Source organism: Bufo bufo, chromosome 1, assembly GCF_905171765.1.
Source record: "Bufo bufo chromosome 1, aBufBuf1.1, whole genome shotgun sequence".
NCBI classification, from domain to species: Eukaryota; Metazoa; Chordata; class Amphibia; order Anura; family Bufonidae; genus Bufo; species Bufo bufo.
This window is the reverse complement of record NC_053389.1, coordinates 763548172-763567524: the sequence shown is the minus strand read 5'-3', so window position 1 is coordinate 763567524 and position 19353 is coordinate 763548172. Positions and strand designations below refer to the sequence as shown.

The 19353-nt window shown below is 45.7% G+C and overlaps 1 protein-coding gene across 9 annotated transcripts in view; it reads right to left on the bottom strand.

The window, feature by feature from the left end:
* ADGRL1 (adhesion G protein-coupled receptor L1) overlaps positions 1-19353 on the bottom strand; it is a 375793-nt gene that overhangs the window by 99357 nt on the left and 257083 nt on the right. For all 9 annotated transcript variants that reach the window (XM_040414670.1, XM_040414669.1, XM_040414664.1 and 6 more), the window contains one exon: positions 15716-15929. In XM_040414670.1, coding sequence (XP_040270604.1) covers positions 15716-15929 — 214 coding nt within the window. The remainder of the gene's footprint in view (positions 1-15715; positions 15930-19353) is intronic.

The window sequence follows — 19353 nt, the reverse complement described above, 5'->3', positions numbered from 1 at the left end:
AAAAAAAAAAAAAAATACCACAATAAAAATGACATTAAAATAAAGCCCCATGCTTCACCGAAAAAGAAGTTGCAAACATGATTCCGTATTTTTTGCTTTATAAGACGCACCCGATGATAAGATGCACCCCAGATTTTAAAGTAGTAAAAGCCTTCATCAGACCTTTATCAGACCTCAGATTAGCCCATCAGACCCCCATCAGACCTCACATTAGCCCATCAGACCCCAGATTAGCCCATCAGACCCTTATCAGACCTCAGATTAGCCCATCAGACCCCAATTAGACCTCAGATTAGCCCATCAGACCCCCATCAGACCTCAGACTAGCCCATCAGACCCCAGATTAGCCCATCAGTACCCCCCACTTTTGGGGGGAAAAAGTGCGTCTTATAAAGCAAAAAATAAGGTACAAAAATGAATGGAAAAAAATTATGGCTTTGAAACATACATGTACTAAAAAAACAAAACAAACACGGAAGATGCCTTGATCAGGGAGGGGGGTAAATAGCCTGGTGCTGAATTGGTTACTAAGGGTTCATTGACACGGCTGTTGTTCAGCTGTTCCGTGCATTGGGGGCCACAATTTGCAGTCCCCAATTCATGTACACCATCCGTGCAGCTGCCGCAACGGATCCAGGCCCATTCTACTTGAATGGGTCCGTGATCCATCCGCACGCCAGAAAAATAGTTGTCAAGTAAGGGGTCCGCATCCGTGATGCGGTGAGCACAGGGCTGGTGCCCACATATTGTCGACCCGCTGTTTGTAAATGAGCCCTTACCCTTGTGTCCACCCCTAAGGGCTCGTGCACACGAACGTATTTTCTTTCCGTGTCCATTCCAGGTTTCTTTTGCCGACCGTATGTGGAACCATTCATTTTAATGGGTCCGCAAAAAAACCCAAAAAACGGAAGTTACTCCGTGTGCATTCCATTTCCGTATGTCCGTTCCGCAAATAAATAGAACATGTCCTATTATTGTCCGCATTACGGACAAGGATAGGACTTCTATTAGGGGCCGGCTGTTCCATTCACATGAATGTCATCCGTATTTTTTGCAAAATACCTACGGTCGTGTGCATGAGCCCCTGTTCTTCCATTATCCTAGAGAACTGGATACTACTCGGGGTCGAAGAGATGCTTGTCTTACATGCATGCAACTCTTAACTTCCATGGCATCGTGGAGGGAAGTGCAGGGATCTCAAGTCTCCCGGACGTTCAGGGAGTCTCCCGCTATTAGATAGCGGCTCCCTGACGCCCACATGTGAAACAATATATCCCGGAAAGGTTTACTTTTACTCGCAGTAAACCTTTTCGGCAACCTGCAGCAGTGTCCCCTTCTCGGCGCGTGCGCACAGTGCAAGAAGAAGCCGATGCCCGTAGTACACCACGGCGCATCAGGCTGAGGCTGTGCGCACACGCGGGATCTCAAGGCGGTAGGAGGGGGAGGGAGGGAGAGGCGGCACTAAGGAGTAGAAGGCGGCCCTGGGCACGAACGGCGATGCGTGCGGCCGGGCACCATGCATCCACAGACCTCCCCTGCTTGGGCACCTTAATTCAATGATTGACAGGTTAGTAAAACCTGTTTTTCTGCAGAATAAAGCCACAAATAGCTTTTATAAGGCCACCTTAGAAATCAGAATGCTACCCTGGACATGAGCAGATGTTTAGCTCACAGGGCTTATAGGTGGTGACAGAATCCCTTTAATCATATACATAAATATGATAATTTGGGGCAGGGTAATGAGCCCCGTCCTCCACACCATAGAGCACAGAGTGCAGATACTGCATGTGTTTGGAAAATGTAATAAAAAGTTTGTGAAAGAAAAAAAAAAGAAAACCTCCCTGAAATGAGTTTTTGCAGGTTGGGATGTCTGGAAGTGCCATGGTGGAGGCCGCTTCCTGTTCAGTGCCCTCAACCCTGAATGATCGGCAGTCCTTCCTCTCTGCTCGGAGTGACGACTATAGCGTCCTATAAAGAGACTGCTGGAGTAGAGGAGAGGGGCTGTGGATCATGTAGAGCAGAGAGGTGAGAGGGACCTCCTCCATCACAGCGCCAGGGACATAAAAGTGGGATTTCTTGGTCGTGAAACCTGCGTGACATCACTCCAGTCATGCTTACGCTGTTCCCCCTATATAGCGCTGTTACCGTTTTTTTAAGGGGTCAAAACTGCTGACAGACCCTCTTTTTCTGTGTGGCCATAATTGCAGCTAGGGAGTGACTTATGGGGTCTTTCCACTAAAGGAAGAGCCAGCTGTAACCATAAAGCATGGATGCCTTCCTAAAGGATTTGGTGTTGTACGCCAACCACCATAGAGATTGCCATCTTGAGGGTCCTCGTAATATCATACTGCCGGGCGAGCCTGGTGGCCTGTGTGTCCGCCCACCAGCTATCTACCTGTGTAGGGGACGTTTCCCTATTGTATTTCTGCTGTTTGCTGTGTGGCGGAGACCTTTCCTTCACCGCACTGGATGTCAGCGCATTGTACGGGCCTGAATAAAGGTCAGGACACTACATCTGCAGAGTCACTCGTGTGCATGCCGGGAGTCGCTGCTGATCAGCGCGGCCAGGCCAAGCAGCCAGCGTGCGCTGTTATCTGTCGAGTGGGATGCTGAGGGTGGTAGTTCCAGCAGCTGCGCTCCAGAGACTGCTGTCTGTTGCGGTGTATCAGAATGTGTACGCAGGGTGGTTGCGTGTCGGGGGGGCCTCCGCAGTTGCATCAGCTGAGATCAGGTGCCATTAAATAGCGGCGTCAGGAGAATAGAGCAGATCTGGAGGGCAGCATGCTGCTAACCCCTTCACTGCCTGTCCTATATGACAGCGCAAGCCTCCCTGTGGCAGATGTGCACAGTCATACACCGCTGGCTTTTGTGCAGACTATTGCACCCTCTGCCTTTCTCGTTTTTAGTCTCTCGTTACCTGTACAGAGATCTGCAGAGCATCGCACCACTGTACATTCAGATGTTTACAAATGCCTCTCTGTATTCATTACCTGCAGACCATTGTACTCATATTCATTCCGAGAACTGCATGGCATTGCACCAACAATATCCATTCAGAAATGTCTAAGGCTTTAAATCTGCACTCTATACTCAACATCAGATCTGCAGAGCATTATACTACTACTAGCCTGTATACAGTCAGGGATCTGCAGAGCATTATACTACTACTAGCCTGTATACAGTCAGGGATCTGCAGAGCATTATATTACTACTAGCCTGTATACAATCAGGGATCTGCAGAGCATTATATTACTACTAGCCTGTATACAGTCAGAGATCTGCAGAGCATTATATCACTACTAGCCTGTATACAGTCAGGGATCTGCAGAGCATTATACTACTACTAGCCTGTATACAGTCAGAGATCTGCAGAGCATTATACTACTACTAGCCTGTATATAGTCAGGGATCTGCAGAGCATTATACTACTACTAGCCTGTATATAGTCAGGGATCTGCAGAGCATTATATCACTACTAGCCTGTATACAGTCAGGGATCTGCAGAGCATTATATTACTACTAGCCTGTATATAGTCAGGGATCTGCAGAGCATTATACTACTACTAGCCTGTATATAGTCAGGGATCTGCAGAGCATTATATCACTACTAGCCTGTATACAGTCAGGGATCTGCAGAGCATTATATTACTACTAGCCTGTATACAGTCAGGGATCTGCAGATCATTATACTACTACTAGCCTGTATACAGTCAGGGATCTGCAGAGCATTATACTACTACTAGCCTGTATACAGTCAGGGATCTGCAGAGCATTATACTACTACTAGCCTGTATACAGTCAGGGATCTGCAGAGCATTATACTACTACTAGCCTGTATATAGTCAGGGATCTGCAGAGCATTATACTACTACTAGCCTGTATACAGTCAGGGATCTGCAGAGCATTATATTACTACTAGCCTGTATACAGTCAGGGATCTGCAGAGCATTATACTACTACTAGCCTGTATATAGTCAGGGATCTGCAGAGCATTATACTACTACTAGCCTGTATATAGTCAGGGATCTGCAGAGCATTATATCACTACTAGCCTGTATACAGTCAGGGATCTGCAGAGCATTATATTACTACTAGCCTGTATACAGTCAGGGATCTGCAGAGCATTATACTACTACTAGTCTGTATACAGTCAGGTATCTGCAGAGCATTATACTACTACTAGCCTGTATACAGTCAGGGATCTGCAGAGCATTATATCACTACTAGCCTGTATACAGTCAGGGATCTGCAGAGCATTATACTACTACTAGTCTGTATACAGTCAGGGATCTGCAGATCATTATATTACTACTAGCCTGTATACAGTCAGGGATCTGCAGAGCATTATACTACTACTAGTCTGTATACAGTCAGGGATCTGCAGAACATTATACTACTACTAGCCTGTATACAGTCAGGGATCTGCAGAGCATTATATCACTACTAGCCTGTATACAGTCAGGGATCTGCAGAGCATTATACTACTACTAGTCTGTATACAGTCAGGGATCTGCAGAGCATTATACTACTACTAGCCTGTATACAGTCAGGGATCTGCAGAGCATTATACTACTACTAGTCTGTATACAGTCAGGGATCTGCAGAGCATTATATTACTACTAGTCTGTATACAGTCAGGGATCTGCAGATCATTATACTACTACTAGTCTGTATACAGTCAGGGATCTGCAGAGCATTATACTACTACTAGTCTGTATACAGTCAGGGATCTGCAGAGCATTATACTACTACTAGCCTGTATACAGTCAGGGATCTGCAGAGCATTATATTACTACTAGTCTGTATACAGTCAGGGATCTGCAGATCATTATACTACTACTAGCCTGTATTCAGTCAGGGATCTGCAGAGCATTATATTACTACTAGTCTGTATACAGTCAGGGATCTGCAGATCATTATACTACTACTAGCCTGTATACAGTCAGGGATCTGCAGAGCATTATATTACTACTAGCCTGTATACAGTCAGGGATCTGCAGATCATTATACTACTACTAGTCTGTATACAGTCAGGGATCTGCAGAGCATTATACTACTACTAGTCTCTATACAGTCAGGGATCTGCAGAGCATTATACTACTACTAGCCTGTATACAGTCAGGGATCTGCAGAGCATTATACTACTACTAGCATGCAGTCAGAGATCTGCAGAGCATTTTACTACTAGTAGCCTGTATATAGTTAGGGATCTGCAGAGCATTTTACTACTACTAGCTGTATTCAGTCAGGGATCTGCAGAGCATTATACTACTAGCCTGTATTTAGTCAGGGATCTGCAGAGCATTGCACCACCAACATTATACAGTCATATGTTTATAAATCTCATATCACTACTCAGCCTGAGAGCTGCAGAGCATTGCACCACCAATTCTATACAGTTATACATTTGTAAATCACATATCTCTATTCATTCTCGGAGCTGCAGAGCATCGTTCCACTATTCGCCTGTATACATTGAGGGATCTGCAGAGCATTGTACTACTAGCCTGTATAAATTCTGAGATCTGCAGAGCATTGCACCACTGGCACTATGCATTCATATGTTTATAAATATCGTAGATTTATTCATTCTTAGAGCAGCAGAGCATTGCAGTACTAACATGTATACATTCAGTGGTCTGCAGATTATTGCACCACCAATACTATACAGTCATAGGTTTGTAAATCACATAAGTCTATTCATTCACAGAGGTGCAGAGCATTGTACTACTAGCCTGTATTCATTCAGAGATCTGCAGAGCATTGCTCTATTCAGAAACCTTTGTACCACCTCTGTTTTTATCATTTAAAGACCTACAGAGCATTGCACCACCTGACCCACTACCAACCTTTATTCACTGCGAGATCTGAAGACAGTTCCATAAGGAGTCTGCAGAACATTGCACCACTTTTATCATTGTGTAAAACAGTTTCAACAAAAAAAGGCACCATGAACCCTCTGTCCGTTAATTTGCCCCGAAATTAGGGATATATATTTTTTTTTACTAGTGCCAGTTCTTTGGGCAATAAAATTGAGTCAATATGTGAACATGATCTGCAGAGTATCACAGAAAGATCTGCCAACTAAGTCATGCAGAGTATTGCATCCTTAGCCTATTTTTTTCTATATTTCATGAGCAAACACCAGCTGCAGATCATTGCGCTGTAAACTTTGTGATCCCCTTAGAGCCCTGTGCTTCTGCAATGGAAAATTGTAGAACACAACAGCAACCCCATGCGTAAACTGCAGAGCATCGCGCATCTCCACTGCAAAACATCTGTATAACATCGCATCAACAAGCTATTTTTTCCAGTGTCCTAATACAGAATAATAATCCCCAACCACCCGCACTTCCCCGAGACTCACACAAACCATTATCCTGTATCAGCGAGACGCAGGCTTCTACACGGCTTAACCCCACGTGTGCCACTGATATGCTGAAAATGAATTTTGCCATTATTTTCTCGATCTCTCTGTCCTCCAATAAAACTTTCTACAGGTCAGAGGCTGAGAATCACTCATCCTAGGTTATTACACTACAACCCTAGGGTTACTGTTATTACACCTCATCGTCACCCCTCCAGGGCTGTCATACATGCCCATAATGGCGTCCTTACTCACATATCCTACTACCTATATTTAGGGTACAAGTATTAAACATTCTGCAATGAATACTCTATTTAGCTATCTCTATCAACAATAGGAGACAAGGGTTAGGCGGAATGGGCAGCTGCTTAGGGTGCCATAGTGTGGATGGAGATGGGGGGGTGACAATTTATAGGTATAAAAAAACAACATTATGTTGTCTCTAGATTTCTGTCATTGAAGATAATACAGTGGGCACCTACGGTCTACTGCCTTGGTGACTGGACAGGTGCCCACATGGCATCATGGTCACCCAGAAGACAGCAAGCACTGGTGTGGTGAGGGATGGAGCGACAGATGCTGCCGGACCTCATGACTGACATGACCAAGAAAAGAGGGAAAGTACCGTGTGTATTAGGCCTTGTTCACATCCACAGAGATAAATCTGCTACACAGTGGACAATGGTGGTGACAAGAGGACTTCTTCGACTTATAATGGGGTCTGCTAGGTTCTCCCAGTATTCCTTGAATGACAGGAATAAAAAGTCTGCATGCTGCGTAATCTCCAGCAGAGTCTCCTGACAGAGTCTGTCTGTGCCTACAGAGTCCTCTCTATAGTAGAGGCTCCTTCCTATGTTTACAGACCGTTCCCTGTGTACAGACTCCTCTCTATGCTTACAGTCTCCATCCTATTTTAGAGGCTCCTCCCTGTACTTACAGACTCCTCCCTATTTTTGAGGCTCCTCCCTGTACTTACAGACTCCTCCCTATGCTTACAGACTCCTCCCTATTTTAGAGGCTCCTCCCTGTGCTTACAGACTCCTCCCTATGAGTACAGACCCCTCCCTATCCTTACAGACTCCTCCCTGTACTTACTGATTCCTCCCTATGATTACAGACTCCTCCCTGTGTTTATAGACTACTCCCTATGCCTAGAGATCCCACCCTATGCTTACAGACTCTTATGTGTGCACACAGATACCTCCCTGTACTTACAGACCGTTTCATGTGCCTACAGACTAACCGCCAGGGGTGTTGCTATAGTGGGTGCAGAGGTAGCAGTCGCTACTGGGCCCAGGAGCCTGAGGGGGCCCAAAGACCTCTGTGCCACATAAAAAGACACCAGTATTTTAGAAAGTGCATGCAGGTCAAGTTACACCTCTGGCGGAGGGAAGGGGTTAGGTCAAGAATTTGGCATGGGGCTTGGGGTGCCATTTCAATTTTTGCTTCAGGCAGCACGAAGGTTATGTGCTTCCCTGCCCCTGGCCATAAAGCACTGAGGGAAGAGGGGCCTAAGATGAACTCTTGCACCAGGGCCCATGAGCTTTTAGCTACACCCCTGCCCACCCCTGTGCTTACAGTCTCCTCCCTGTGTTTACAAACTCCTCCCCATGCTTACAGACTCCTCCTTGTGTTTACAGATACCTCCACTATGTTTACAGACTTCTCCCTGTGCTTACAGTCCCCTCCCTATGCTTACAGACTCTTCCATGTGTACACAGACCCCTCCCTGTGGTTACAGACTACTCCTTATGTTTACAGACTCCTTCCTGTGCTTACAGACCCTTCACATTGGTCATACAGACTCCTCCCTGTGCTTACAGACCCCTCTCTGTGTTTACAGACTGCTCCCTGTGCTTACAGAGTCCTCCCTGTGCTTACAGAGTCCTCCCTGTGCTTACAGAGTCCTCTCTGTGCTTACAGACCCCTGCCTGTGCTTACAGAGTCCTCCCTTTGCTTACAGAGTCCTCCCTGTGCTTACAGTCCTCCCTGTGCTTACAGAGTCATTATTGTGCTTACAGAGTCCTCCTTGTGCTTACAGAGTCCTCCCTGTGCTTACAGAGTCCTCCCTGTGCTTACAGAGTCCTCCCTGTGCTTACAGTCCTCCCTGTGCTTACAGAGTCATTATTGTGCTTACAGAGTCCTCCTTGTGCTTACAGAGTCCTCCCTGTGCTTACAGAGTCCTCTCTGTGCTTACAGAGTCCTCCCTGTGCTTACAGAGTCCTCTCTGTGCTTACAGAGTCCTCCCTTTGCTTACAGAGTCCTCCCTGTGCTTACAGTCCTCCCTGTGCTTACAGAGTCATCATTGTGCTTACAGAGTCCTCCTTGTGCTTACAGAGTCCTCCCTGTGCTTACAGAGTCCTCCCTGTGCTTACAGAGTCCTCCCTGTGCTTACAGAGTCCTCTCTGTGCTTACAGAGTCCTCCTTGTGCTTACAGAGTCCTCCCTGTGCTTACAGAGTCCTCTCTGTGCTTACAGAGTCCTCCCTGTGCTTACAGAGTCCTCCCTGTGCTTACAGAGTCCTCTCTGTGCTTACAGAGTCCTCCCTGTGCTTACAGAGTCCTCTCTGTGCTTACAGAGTCCTCCCTGTGCTTACAGAGGCCTCCCTGTGCTTACAGACCCTTCCTTGTGCTTACAGAGTCCTCCTTGTGCTTACAGAGTCCTCCCTGTGCTTACAGAGTCCTCCCTGTGCTTAAAGAGTCCTCCCTGTGCTTAAAGAGTCCTCCATGTGCTTAAAGAGTCCTCTCTGTGCTTACAGAGTCCTCTCTGTGCTTACAGAGTCCTCCCTGTGCTTACAGAGGCCTCCCTGTGCTTACAGACCCTTCCTTGTGCTTACAGAGGCCTCCCTGTGCTTACAGACCCTTCCTTGTGCTTACAGAGTCCTCTCTGTGCTTACAGAGTCCTACTTGTGCTTACAGAGTCCTCCCTGTGCTTACAGAGTCCTCTCTGTGCTTACAGAGTCCTCCCTGTGCTTACAGAGTCCTCCCTGTGCTTACAGAGTCATCCCTGTGCTTACAGAGTCCTCTCTGTGCTTACAGAGTCCTCCCTGTGCTTACAGAGTCCTCTCTGTGCTTACAGAGTCCTCCCTGTGCTTACAGACCCTTCCTTGTGCTTACAGAGTCCTCCTTGTGCTTACAGAGTCCTCCCTGTGCTTACAGAGTCCTCTCTGTGCTTACAGAGTCCTCCCTGTACTTACAGAGTCCTCTCTGTGCTTACAGAGTCCTCCCTGTGCTTACAGAGTCCTCCCTGTGCTTACAGAGTCCTCTCTGTGCTTACAGAGTCCTCCCTGTGCTTACAGAGTCCTCTCTGTGCTTACAGAGTCCTCCCTGTGCTTACAGAGGCCTCCCTGTGCTTACAGACCCTTCCTTGTGCTTACAGAGTCCTCCTTGTGCTTACAGAGTCCTCCCTGTGCTTACAGAGTCCTCCCTGTGCTTAAAGAGTCCTCCCTGTGCTTAAAGAGTCCTCCATGTGCTTAAAGAGTCCTCTCTGTGCTTACAGAGTCCTCTCTGTGCTTACAGAGTCCTCCCTGTGCTTACAGAGGCCTCCCTGTGCTTACAGACCCTTCCTTGTGCTTACAGAGGCCTCCCTGTGCTTACAGACCCTTCCTTGTGCTTACAGAGTCCTCTCTGTGCTTACAGAGTCCTACTTGTGCTTACAGAGTCCTCCCTGTGCTTACAGAGTCCTCTCTGTGCTTACAGAGTCCTCCCTGTGCTTACAGAGTCCTCCCTGTGCTTACAGAGTCCTCCCTGTGCTTACAGAGTCCTCTCTGTGCTTACAGAGTCCTCCCTGTGCTTACAGAGTCCTCTCTGTGCTTACAGAGTCCTCCCTGTGCTTACAGACCCTTCCTTGTGCTTACAGAGTCCTCCTTGTGCTTACAGAGTCCTCCCTGTGCTTACAGAGTCCTCTCTGTGCTTACAGAGTCCTCCCTGTACTTACAGAGTCCTCTCTGTGCTTACAGAGTCCTCCCTGTGCTTACAGAGGCCTCCCTGTGCTTACAGACCCTTCCTTGTGCTTACAGAGTCCTCCTTGTGCTTACAGAGTCCTCTCTGTGCTTACAGAGTCCTCCCTGTGCTTACAGAGTCCTCCCTGTGCTTACAGAGTCCTCCCTGTGCTTACAGAGGCCTCCCTGTGCTTACAGACCCTTCCTTGTGCTTACAGAGGCCTCCCTGTGCTTACAGAGTCCTCCTTGTGCTTACAGAGTCCTCCCTGTGCTTACAGAGTCCTCCCTGTGCTTACAGAGTCCTCCCTGTGCTTACAGACCCTTCCTTGTGCTTACAGAGTCCTCCCTGTGCTTACAGAGTCCTCCCTGTGCTTACAGAGTCCTCCTTGTGCTTACAGAGTCCTCCCTGTGCTTACAGAGTCCTCCCTGTGCTTACAGAGTCCTCTCTGTGCTTACAGACCCCTCTCTGTGCTTACAGACTCCTTCTTGTGCTTACAGACTCCTTCTTGTGCTTACAGACTCCTTCCTGTGCTTACAGACCCTTCACATTGGTCATACAGACTCCTCCCTGTGCTTACAGACCCCTCTCTGTGTTTACAGACTGCTCCCTGTGCTTACAGAGTCCTCCCTGTGCTTACAGAGTCCTCCCTGTGCTTACAGAGTCCTCTCTGTGCTTACAGACCCCTGCCTGTGCTTACAGAGTCCTCCCTTTGCTTACAGAGTCCTCCCTGTGCTTACAGTCCTCCCTGTGCTTACAGAGTCATTATTGTGCTTACAGAGTCCTCCTTGTGCTTACAGAGTCCTCCCTGTGCTTACAGAGTCCTCTCTGTGCTTACAGAGTCCTCCCTGTGCTTACAGAGTCCTCTCTGTGCTTACAGAGTCCTCCCTTTGCTTACAGAGTCCTCCCTGTGCTTACAGTCCTCCCTGTGCTTACAGAGTCATCATTGTGCTTACAGAGTCCTCCTTGTGCTTACAGAGTCCTCCCTGTGCTTACAGAGTCCTCCCTGTGCTTACAGAGTCCTCCCTGTGCTTACAGAGTCCTCTCTGTGCTTACAGAGTCCTCCTTGTGCTTACAGAGTCCTCCCTGTGCTTACAGAGTCCTCTCTGTGCTTACAGAGTCCTCCCTGTGCTTACAGAGTCCTCCCTGTGCTTACAGAGTCCTCTCTGTGCTTACAGAGTCCTCCCTGTGCTTACAGAGTCCTCTCTGTGCTTACAGAGTCCTCTCTGTGCTTACAGAGTCCTCCCTGTGCTTACAGAGGCCTCCCTGTGCTTACAGACCCTTCCTTGTGCTTACAGAGTCCTCCTTGTGCTTACAGAGTCCTCCTTGTGCTTACAGAGTCCTCCCTGTGCTTACAGAGTCCTCCCTGTGCTTAAAGAGTCCTCCATGTGCTTAAAGAGTCCTCTCTGTGCTTACAGAGTCCTCCCTGTGCTTACAGAGGCCTCCCTGTGCTTACAGACCCTTCCTTGTGCTTACAGAGGCCTCCCTGTGCTTACAGACCCTTCCTTGTGCTTACAGAGTCCTCTCTGTGCTTACAGAGTCCTACTTGTGCTTACAGAGTCCTACTTGTGCTTACAGAGTCCTCCCTGTGCTTACAGAGTCCTCTCTGTGCTTACAGAGTCCTCCCTGTGCTTACAGAGTCCTCCCTGTGCTTACAGAGTCATCCCTGTGCTTACAGAGCCCTCTCTGTGCTTATAGAGTCCTCCCTGTGCTTACAGAGTCCTCTCTGTGCTTACAGAGTCCTCCCTGTGCTTACAGAGGCCTCCCTGTGCTTACAGACCCTTCCTTGTGCTTACAGAGTCCTCCTTGTGCTTACAGAGTCCTCCCTGTGCTTACAGAGTCCTCTCTGTGCTTACAGAGTCCTCCCTGTACTTACAGAGTCCTCTCTGTGCTTACAGAGTCCTCCCTGTGCTTACAGAGGCCTCCCTGTGCTTACAGACCCTTCCTTGTGCTTACAGAGTCCTCCTTGTGCTTACAGAGTCCTCTCTGTGCTTACAGAGTCCTCCCTGTGCTTACAGAGTCCTCCCTGTGCTTACAGAGTCCTCCCTGTGCTTACAGAGGCCTCCCTGTGCTTACAGACCCTTCCTTGTGCTTACAGAGGCCTCCCTGTGCTTACAGAGTCCTCCTTGTGCTTACAGAGTCCTCCCTGTGCTTACAGAGTCCTCCCTGTGCTTACAGAGTCCTCCCTGTGCTTACAGACCCTTCCTTGTGCTTACAGAGTCCTCCCTGTGCTTACAGAGTCCTCCCTGTGCTTACAGAGTCCTCCTTGTGCTTACAGAGTCCTCCCTGTGCTTACAGAGTCCTCCCTGTGCTTACAGAGTGCTCCCTGTGCTTACAGAGTCCTCTCTGTGCTTACAGACCCCTCTCTGTGCTTACAGACCCCTCTCTGTGCTTACAGACTCCTTCTTGTGCTTACAGACTCCTTCTTGTGCTTACAGACTCCTTCCTGTGCTTACAGACCCTTCCTTGTGCTTACAGACCCTTCCTTGTGCTTACAGACCCCTCTATGTGCTTACAGACCCCTCTCTGTGCTTACAGACCCCTCCTTGTGCTTACAGACCCTTCTCTATGCTTACAGAACCCTCCCTGTGCTTACAGACCCTTCCCTGTGTGTACAGACCCCTCTCTATGTTTACAGCCACCACCCTATGCTTTTAGCCTCCACCCCGATGAGTCTACATAAGACACTTAGCATACAGAAGTCTATAGGAGAAGACATATGCCTGCCTTTTCCGTGTCTAGGAGGACTCTCCATTTTCCCTGACTCTTTTTAATGTTCCAGGAGACTAGGCAAGCATGGTTAAGCTGAAGGAGCATATCCACTTTAATTATACGTCATTGAATCACCTTGTTTTGTCAAGTTGTGCGCAGTGGTATTTGCCTGGTGGATTATAGTCAATGGGGCCGGAGGCCATTCAAGCAGCGTCTGGCAATGCCGGATCCAGAGACCTCCAGCAGACTGCTCCCTGTTGGATCTCTGAGCGCTACTTTGAAACTTTGTAAGCTGAGTGAGAACCATTGCTCTCCTAGATTCCTGCACAACAAACGCTGTGACACAGTACATTTCTTTTTCCCAGATTGGGGCATTGCTAGGCAGATTTCTCAATAATGCCTATAGAATACTGACTGACAACTTCTCCGGGAGCCGTTATGTCGCCCACAATGGTTGTTGTCACCCATCTTTCTCAGAACCATATAATTTATTTGACAGCAGATGAAGACTCCTGATCCGTTATTTACTGCTGATTTTATATTGTAGAGAAAAATGCTCATGACTACACCCCCCAGCGCTGAGTAGGACTCTAGACTTACCATAAAGGAGCAACAGTCAGCATCGAGACAATGATACGGGGCTGCAGATTGCATCAAGTTACATGCTTATTGTAGGAATTTCAAGCAATTTTCAAGTAACTGCACACACAAGCCTTTTGCATGGAATTATCCACCTATGTAAATTATACATCAGCAATTGTATTGTTCACATGGAACAGTGCCCTTCAAGGTGACACATGGCAGACTGCTATTATAACATGGAGGCACGCTTGTTATCAAGGCAATTTATGTAGAAAACACAATATACCCTGTAAGATTATAGGCAAATGCAAATAGACAATATATCTAATAACCAGGGAAAGCTACTGTACTATTGAAGCAGGTGACATAGGGACACAGTGGAGAGTGTATACAGTGGGGGAAATAATTATTTGACCCCTCACTGATTTTGTAAGTTTGTCCAATGACAAAGAAATGAAAAGTCTCAGAACAGTATCATTTCAATGGTAGGTTTATTGTAACAGTGGCAGATAGCACATCAAAAGGAAAATCGAAAAAATAACTTTAAATAAAAGATAGCAACTGATTTGCATTTCATTGAGTGAAATAAGTATTTGAACCCCTACCAACCATTAAGAGTTCTGGCTCCCACAGAGTGGTTAGACACTTCTACTCAATTAGTCACCCTCATTAAGGACACCTGTCTTAACTAGTCACCTGTATAAAAGACACCTGTCCACAGAATCAATCAATCAAGCAGACTCCAAACTCTCCAACATGGGAAAGACCAAAGAGCTGTCCAAGGATGTCAGAGACAAAATTGTAGACCTGCACAAGGCTGGAATGGGCTACAAAACCATTAGCAAGAAGCTGGGAGAGAAGGTGACAACTGTTGGTGCGATTGTTCGAAAATGGAAGGAGCACAAAATGACCATCAATCGACCTCGCTCTGGGGCTCCACGCAAGATCTCACCTCGTGGGGTGTCAATGGTTCTGAGAAAGGTGAAAAAGCATCCTAGAACTACACGGGAGGAGTTAGTTAATGACCTCAAATTAGCAGGGACCACAGTCACCAAGAAAACCATTGGAAACACATTACACCGCAATGGATTCAAATCCTGCAGGGCTCGCAAGGTCCCCCTGCTCAGGAAGGCACATGTGCAGGCCCGTCTGAAGTTTGCCAATGAACACCTGAATGATTCAGAGAGTGACTGGGAGAAGGTGCTGTGGTCTGATGAGACCAAAATAGAGCTCTTTGGCATTAACTCAACTCGCTGTGTTTGGAGGAAGAAAAATGCTGCCTATGACCCCCAAAACACCGTCCCCACCGTCAAGCATGGGGGTGGAAACATTTTGCTTTGGGGGTGTTTTTCTGCTAAGGGCACAGGACAACTTATTCGCATAAACGGGAAAATGGACGGAGCCATGTATCGTGAAATCCTGAGCGACAACCTCCTTCCCTCTGCCAGGAAACTGAAAATGGGTCGTGGATGGGTGTTCCAGCACGACAATGACCCAAAACATACAGCAAAGGCAACAAAGGAGTGGCTCAAGAAGAAGCACATTAAGGTCATGGAGTGGCCTAGTCAGTCTCCGGACCTTAATCCAATCGAAAACCTATGGAGGGAGCTCAAGCTCAGAGTTGCACAGAGACAGCCTCGAAACCTTAGGGATTTAGAGATGATCTGCAAAGAGGAGTGGACCAACATTCCTCCTAAAATGTGCGCAAACTTGGTCATCAATTACAAGAAACGTTTGACCTCTGTGCTTGCAAACAAGGGTTTTTCCACCAAGTATTAAGTCTTTTTTTGTTAGAGGGTTCAAATACTTATTTCACTCAATGAAATGCAAATCAGTTGCTATCTTTTATTTAAAGTTATTTTTTCGATTTTCCTTTTGATGTGCTATCTGCCACTGTTACAATAAACCTACCATTGAAATGATACTGTTCTGAGACTTTTCATTTCTTTGTCATTGGACAAACTTACAAAATCAGTGAGGGGTCAAATAATTATTTCCCCCACTGTATGTGTAGAGTAGACTGAATGGAATCTGCATCATGCCACTCATATAGAGTAGCCATCTACTGTAGTTCTCTCTATGTCCAGACATATAGGAGGCGTTGTTACAACACCGACCTCTGCGACATGATCTTGAACGCGTCTGGCAGGTAACACTGCACATTCTCCATCTGGAAGGGGTCAGCGTCGCAGATCTTGTCGTCTGTCCGTCCATAGTTTGCATTTTCCACCATGATGACATCACTGCCTGGGCACCGTAGCTCAATGGGGTATCCTTCGCATGCCAGCTCTCGACGCATCAGTCCAAATGGAAGAGCTGCTCGACTCAAGCCTGGCAGAGAAATGAAAGGAAGTTAGTAATAGTAATGCTGTACTGGGTTATTAGAGCACCTAATAATATAACATATTACATTTGGAGCAGGTATTACAGGTGTGTAGGGGTATATTTGCTAAGCCATAGCCCTATAAATGTAGTTTCACCTTTCAATATCAATTTTTTCTGCCTAGGTAAGCAACCTTATAGTGTACTTCCAGTAAAAAAACTAAACTTCATGGTGCTGTTAGATTCCTATATACAGAATCTTTCTACAGCCTTTCCCTTCAAAGTTCAGCCATGTCTGCTTCAGACCTTTCCTTCTTCCTGACCCATGAACATAAAGTTGTTGTCCTTATCTGCTATGTTACAGGTACAGAGGAGATGCAGCCCGATCACTGACCTTTGCTTCTAAAATGCTGCTAGCTCACATTGAATTCCTACATACTAATTGAATCAGTGCAGAGGCTGCTGTAATCACAGAACCTCATTAACCATCAAGTTACATCTACAGACACAGAGACAGCTTTTAATTCAATGTTTAGTTCAGATATTCAAGTTATATTGGATAATACACTCTCGCACAGCAAGGAGACAGCAAAGATCTGCATTAATTTGCTTCCTTCTACTTTTCCCTATATTGAAAAAAATGGAGTGTGCAGACTGCATGGGCATGTAGAGTAAAATAGCATACAGCATATGTTTTTTTTTTATTATTGTAGTTCGAAATCTTGGTGTATATTAAGTAAAACACTGGAGGCATGCTTTACATGCAGCGATCTTGTACTAATCCTGGATCACAGCTTATATTGTAGTCCAAAATCTTATTCAAAGTTCTGCTGGTTACTGGAAAAAGTTTTTCTTAAGGCTACTGTACATTACTTGGTGTAGAGATAATACTTAAAATGTGAATCATCAAACAAGTCAGCAAGGAATGCTTAAAGATTTCAGCTGTGAAGCTTGCGGAATTGTAAATGCAGCTCTGGACTAAATACAAACTGTAATTTAGGATGAAAAAGTAATATAATGTTTTTACCGAACACTAAAGATCAAATGTAAAGTCAGAAAGTCCTCTAATGCAAAGGCCAGAAACCAAAGAAGCACCAGGCAGCTATAGAAAAATGTAGAGCTGGACCACTGGGTTTTCTGTTTTATCAGGCACTCTAAAAGACATTCCAAAAGGGCAGAATCCTAGATTCTGGTTACTCAGCACATGGCGGTACAGTTGTGGACTACTGGGTGGAATTTTACAATCATTTTGGTGTATTATTGCTATTGTATCCTGCAGTAGGATAGAGATATTAGTAAGTGGGGTCATTAATAATGCAGGGAGTAATCATTCCCAGTGCCTCAGGTAGTATCCAGTCAGCATGACATGAAGAGTGTTTACATCTTATTGCTCAGTAGACGAGGCTGGTTATTAGCATTTAGGTCCATTATGCTGCTTGTGGCACAAAACAGAATGTCTTAGACGGAGTGCAGAGATCTCAACATCTGCTCGTCATCTCCACCCTCCACTGACATGAGTCAGTACTGTACCATCTATAGATGGCCCCATGTCAAGACACCAGCGACTCACTCATGTCACAAGTAGGAACACTACGGATGTAATCTTATCAAGTCTTAAGTCAATATACACAAGTACATAGTGTCCTACATCTCATATCTATCTATCTATCTATCTATCTATCTATCTATCTATCTATCTATCTATCTATCTATCTATCTTTGCTTGAGAAAGGCTCTAGTTTTGAGCCAAAACACAGCGTCCACATGGCTGAATAAACACTTTATTTGCTTTTAATTTTTCAAATGTGTGCTGCCTATCTATCTATCTATCTATCTAAGTGCTCCACAGTGTCCTACATCTCATACCTATCTGTCCTCCTAAAATAAATCTATCTATCTACATCGGTAAACAGAACTATCTTTCTATCCATCCAACCATCCATCTAATATCTGTCTATCCATCCATCTAATATCTATCTATCTAGAATCCTTGTACAGACAAATTTACAATTATATTATACATAATGAACTGCATCAAGATAAAGCGCCCAAAAAATCAATACACAAAGAAATGTCCTCAAACCAGTTGATAGCGACCGGCCATGGTTGTGTTCATATTGAACATTTGGTGTATGAGCTGTAGACGTGCTGAGTACTGACATAGAGAGACGTGATTAATAACATTCTAGTATTATCTGAGTTGATGGATGTTCTTTAAATGTAGGAGATCCATTGCTTCATCGCTCCTCAAGGTTTATCCAATTCCAGGTCCATCTCATTTGATTTGTATGACATGTTTAGATTGGGTATTCATGAAAACTTTCGAGATGCTTCGAGAGATGCTTGAAGACTAAAGCGGTGTATATCAGATGGCTAAGTGAAATAATACTACTAATAATTAAAATAATTGGTTGATCATGGACATTTGCCTTTACAGCTGGTGGCAAATTTTACATGCACAGGGGAACCACCCCGAACAGAATAAGAGGGGTTGTCCAGTTGGGAAATATGGCCTCATCCAGAAGGGGCCCCTGTTCACTGCAAAGAGTGGCTCCTGCTTTTGAAGACTTGGCCCAAACCTGTGTTATGAGTTTATTTTATTTGTATAGGCCACCAGCTTTAGCCCCTGGATCTGTAGTCAACAGTGTGTCCTCATTTAGAGAGGGATCTGTTCAGAGAGGACAACCATTTTAACATCGGGTATATGTGCCAGATCATACGATATGTACAGGTCATTTGACCACCATCATGTGTAGTCCATAAACACACGATACAGGACAGAATTATGGACTATACCATGCAACTGTGCAAAGAGAGGGCTTTAATGTACTAGTATAAGAGAGGTATGTGAACAGAATTGTATACTCACATACATTAGAAGACTGGATAGATCTAGGACAGATGCCTGCAACAGGTTTTGAGTTCCTTTATATTTTATGTACAGAATATATTGTCTCTTGTCTTTGAGAAAACCACCTGTCTAGAAGACCATTGTTCAGTACAATTTATGATGGTCATCAGTCAGATGTTCCACTAGATACTCCTATTCTGCAATTGGTTGAACATTCATTATCTCATCAGTTCTCTGCATTGCTGGCCCTATCTACAGAGAGCTTGACTAGATATATCAAGTCCTAGCAACTGATAGAGGAATTATGACTGGTCAAGGTTTTATAACTTGAGGTGCTTGGAGGACCCTTTAGGACCATTTAGAATCCATGGTGTGATCTAGGGCTATAAAAGAACCTCTGTTTTAGTAGACTTCTACTACATATGGCTAGGTCATCATAGACATGAAGACACTTTGGTTTCTACCTGCTTTCATATAATGGATGATATTAGATAGATAACCGGTTATTTGGAGGCCACATTGGATTTTATTTAGCCAGACGCTCTTAACCATCTATTATGACGGCAGTTGGACATGTCGTAT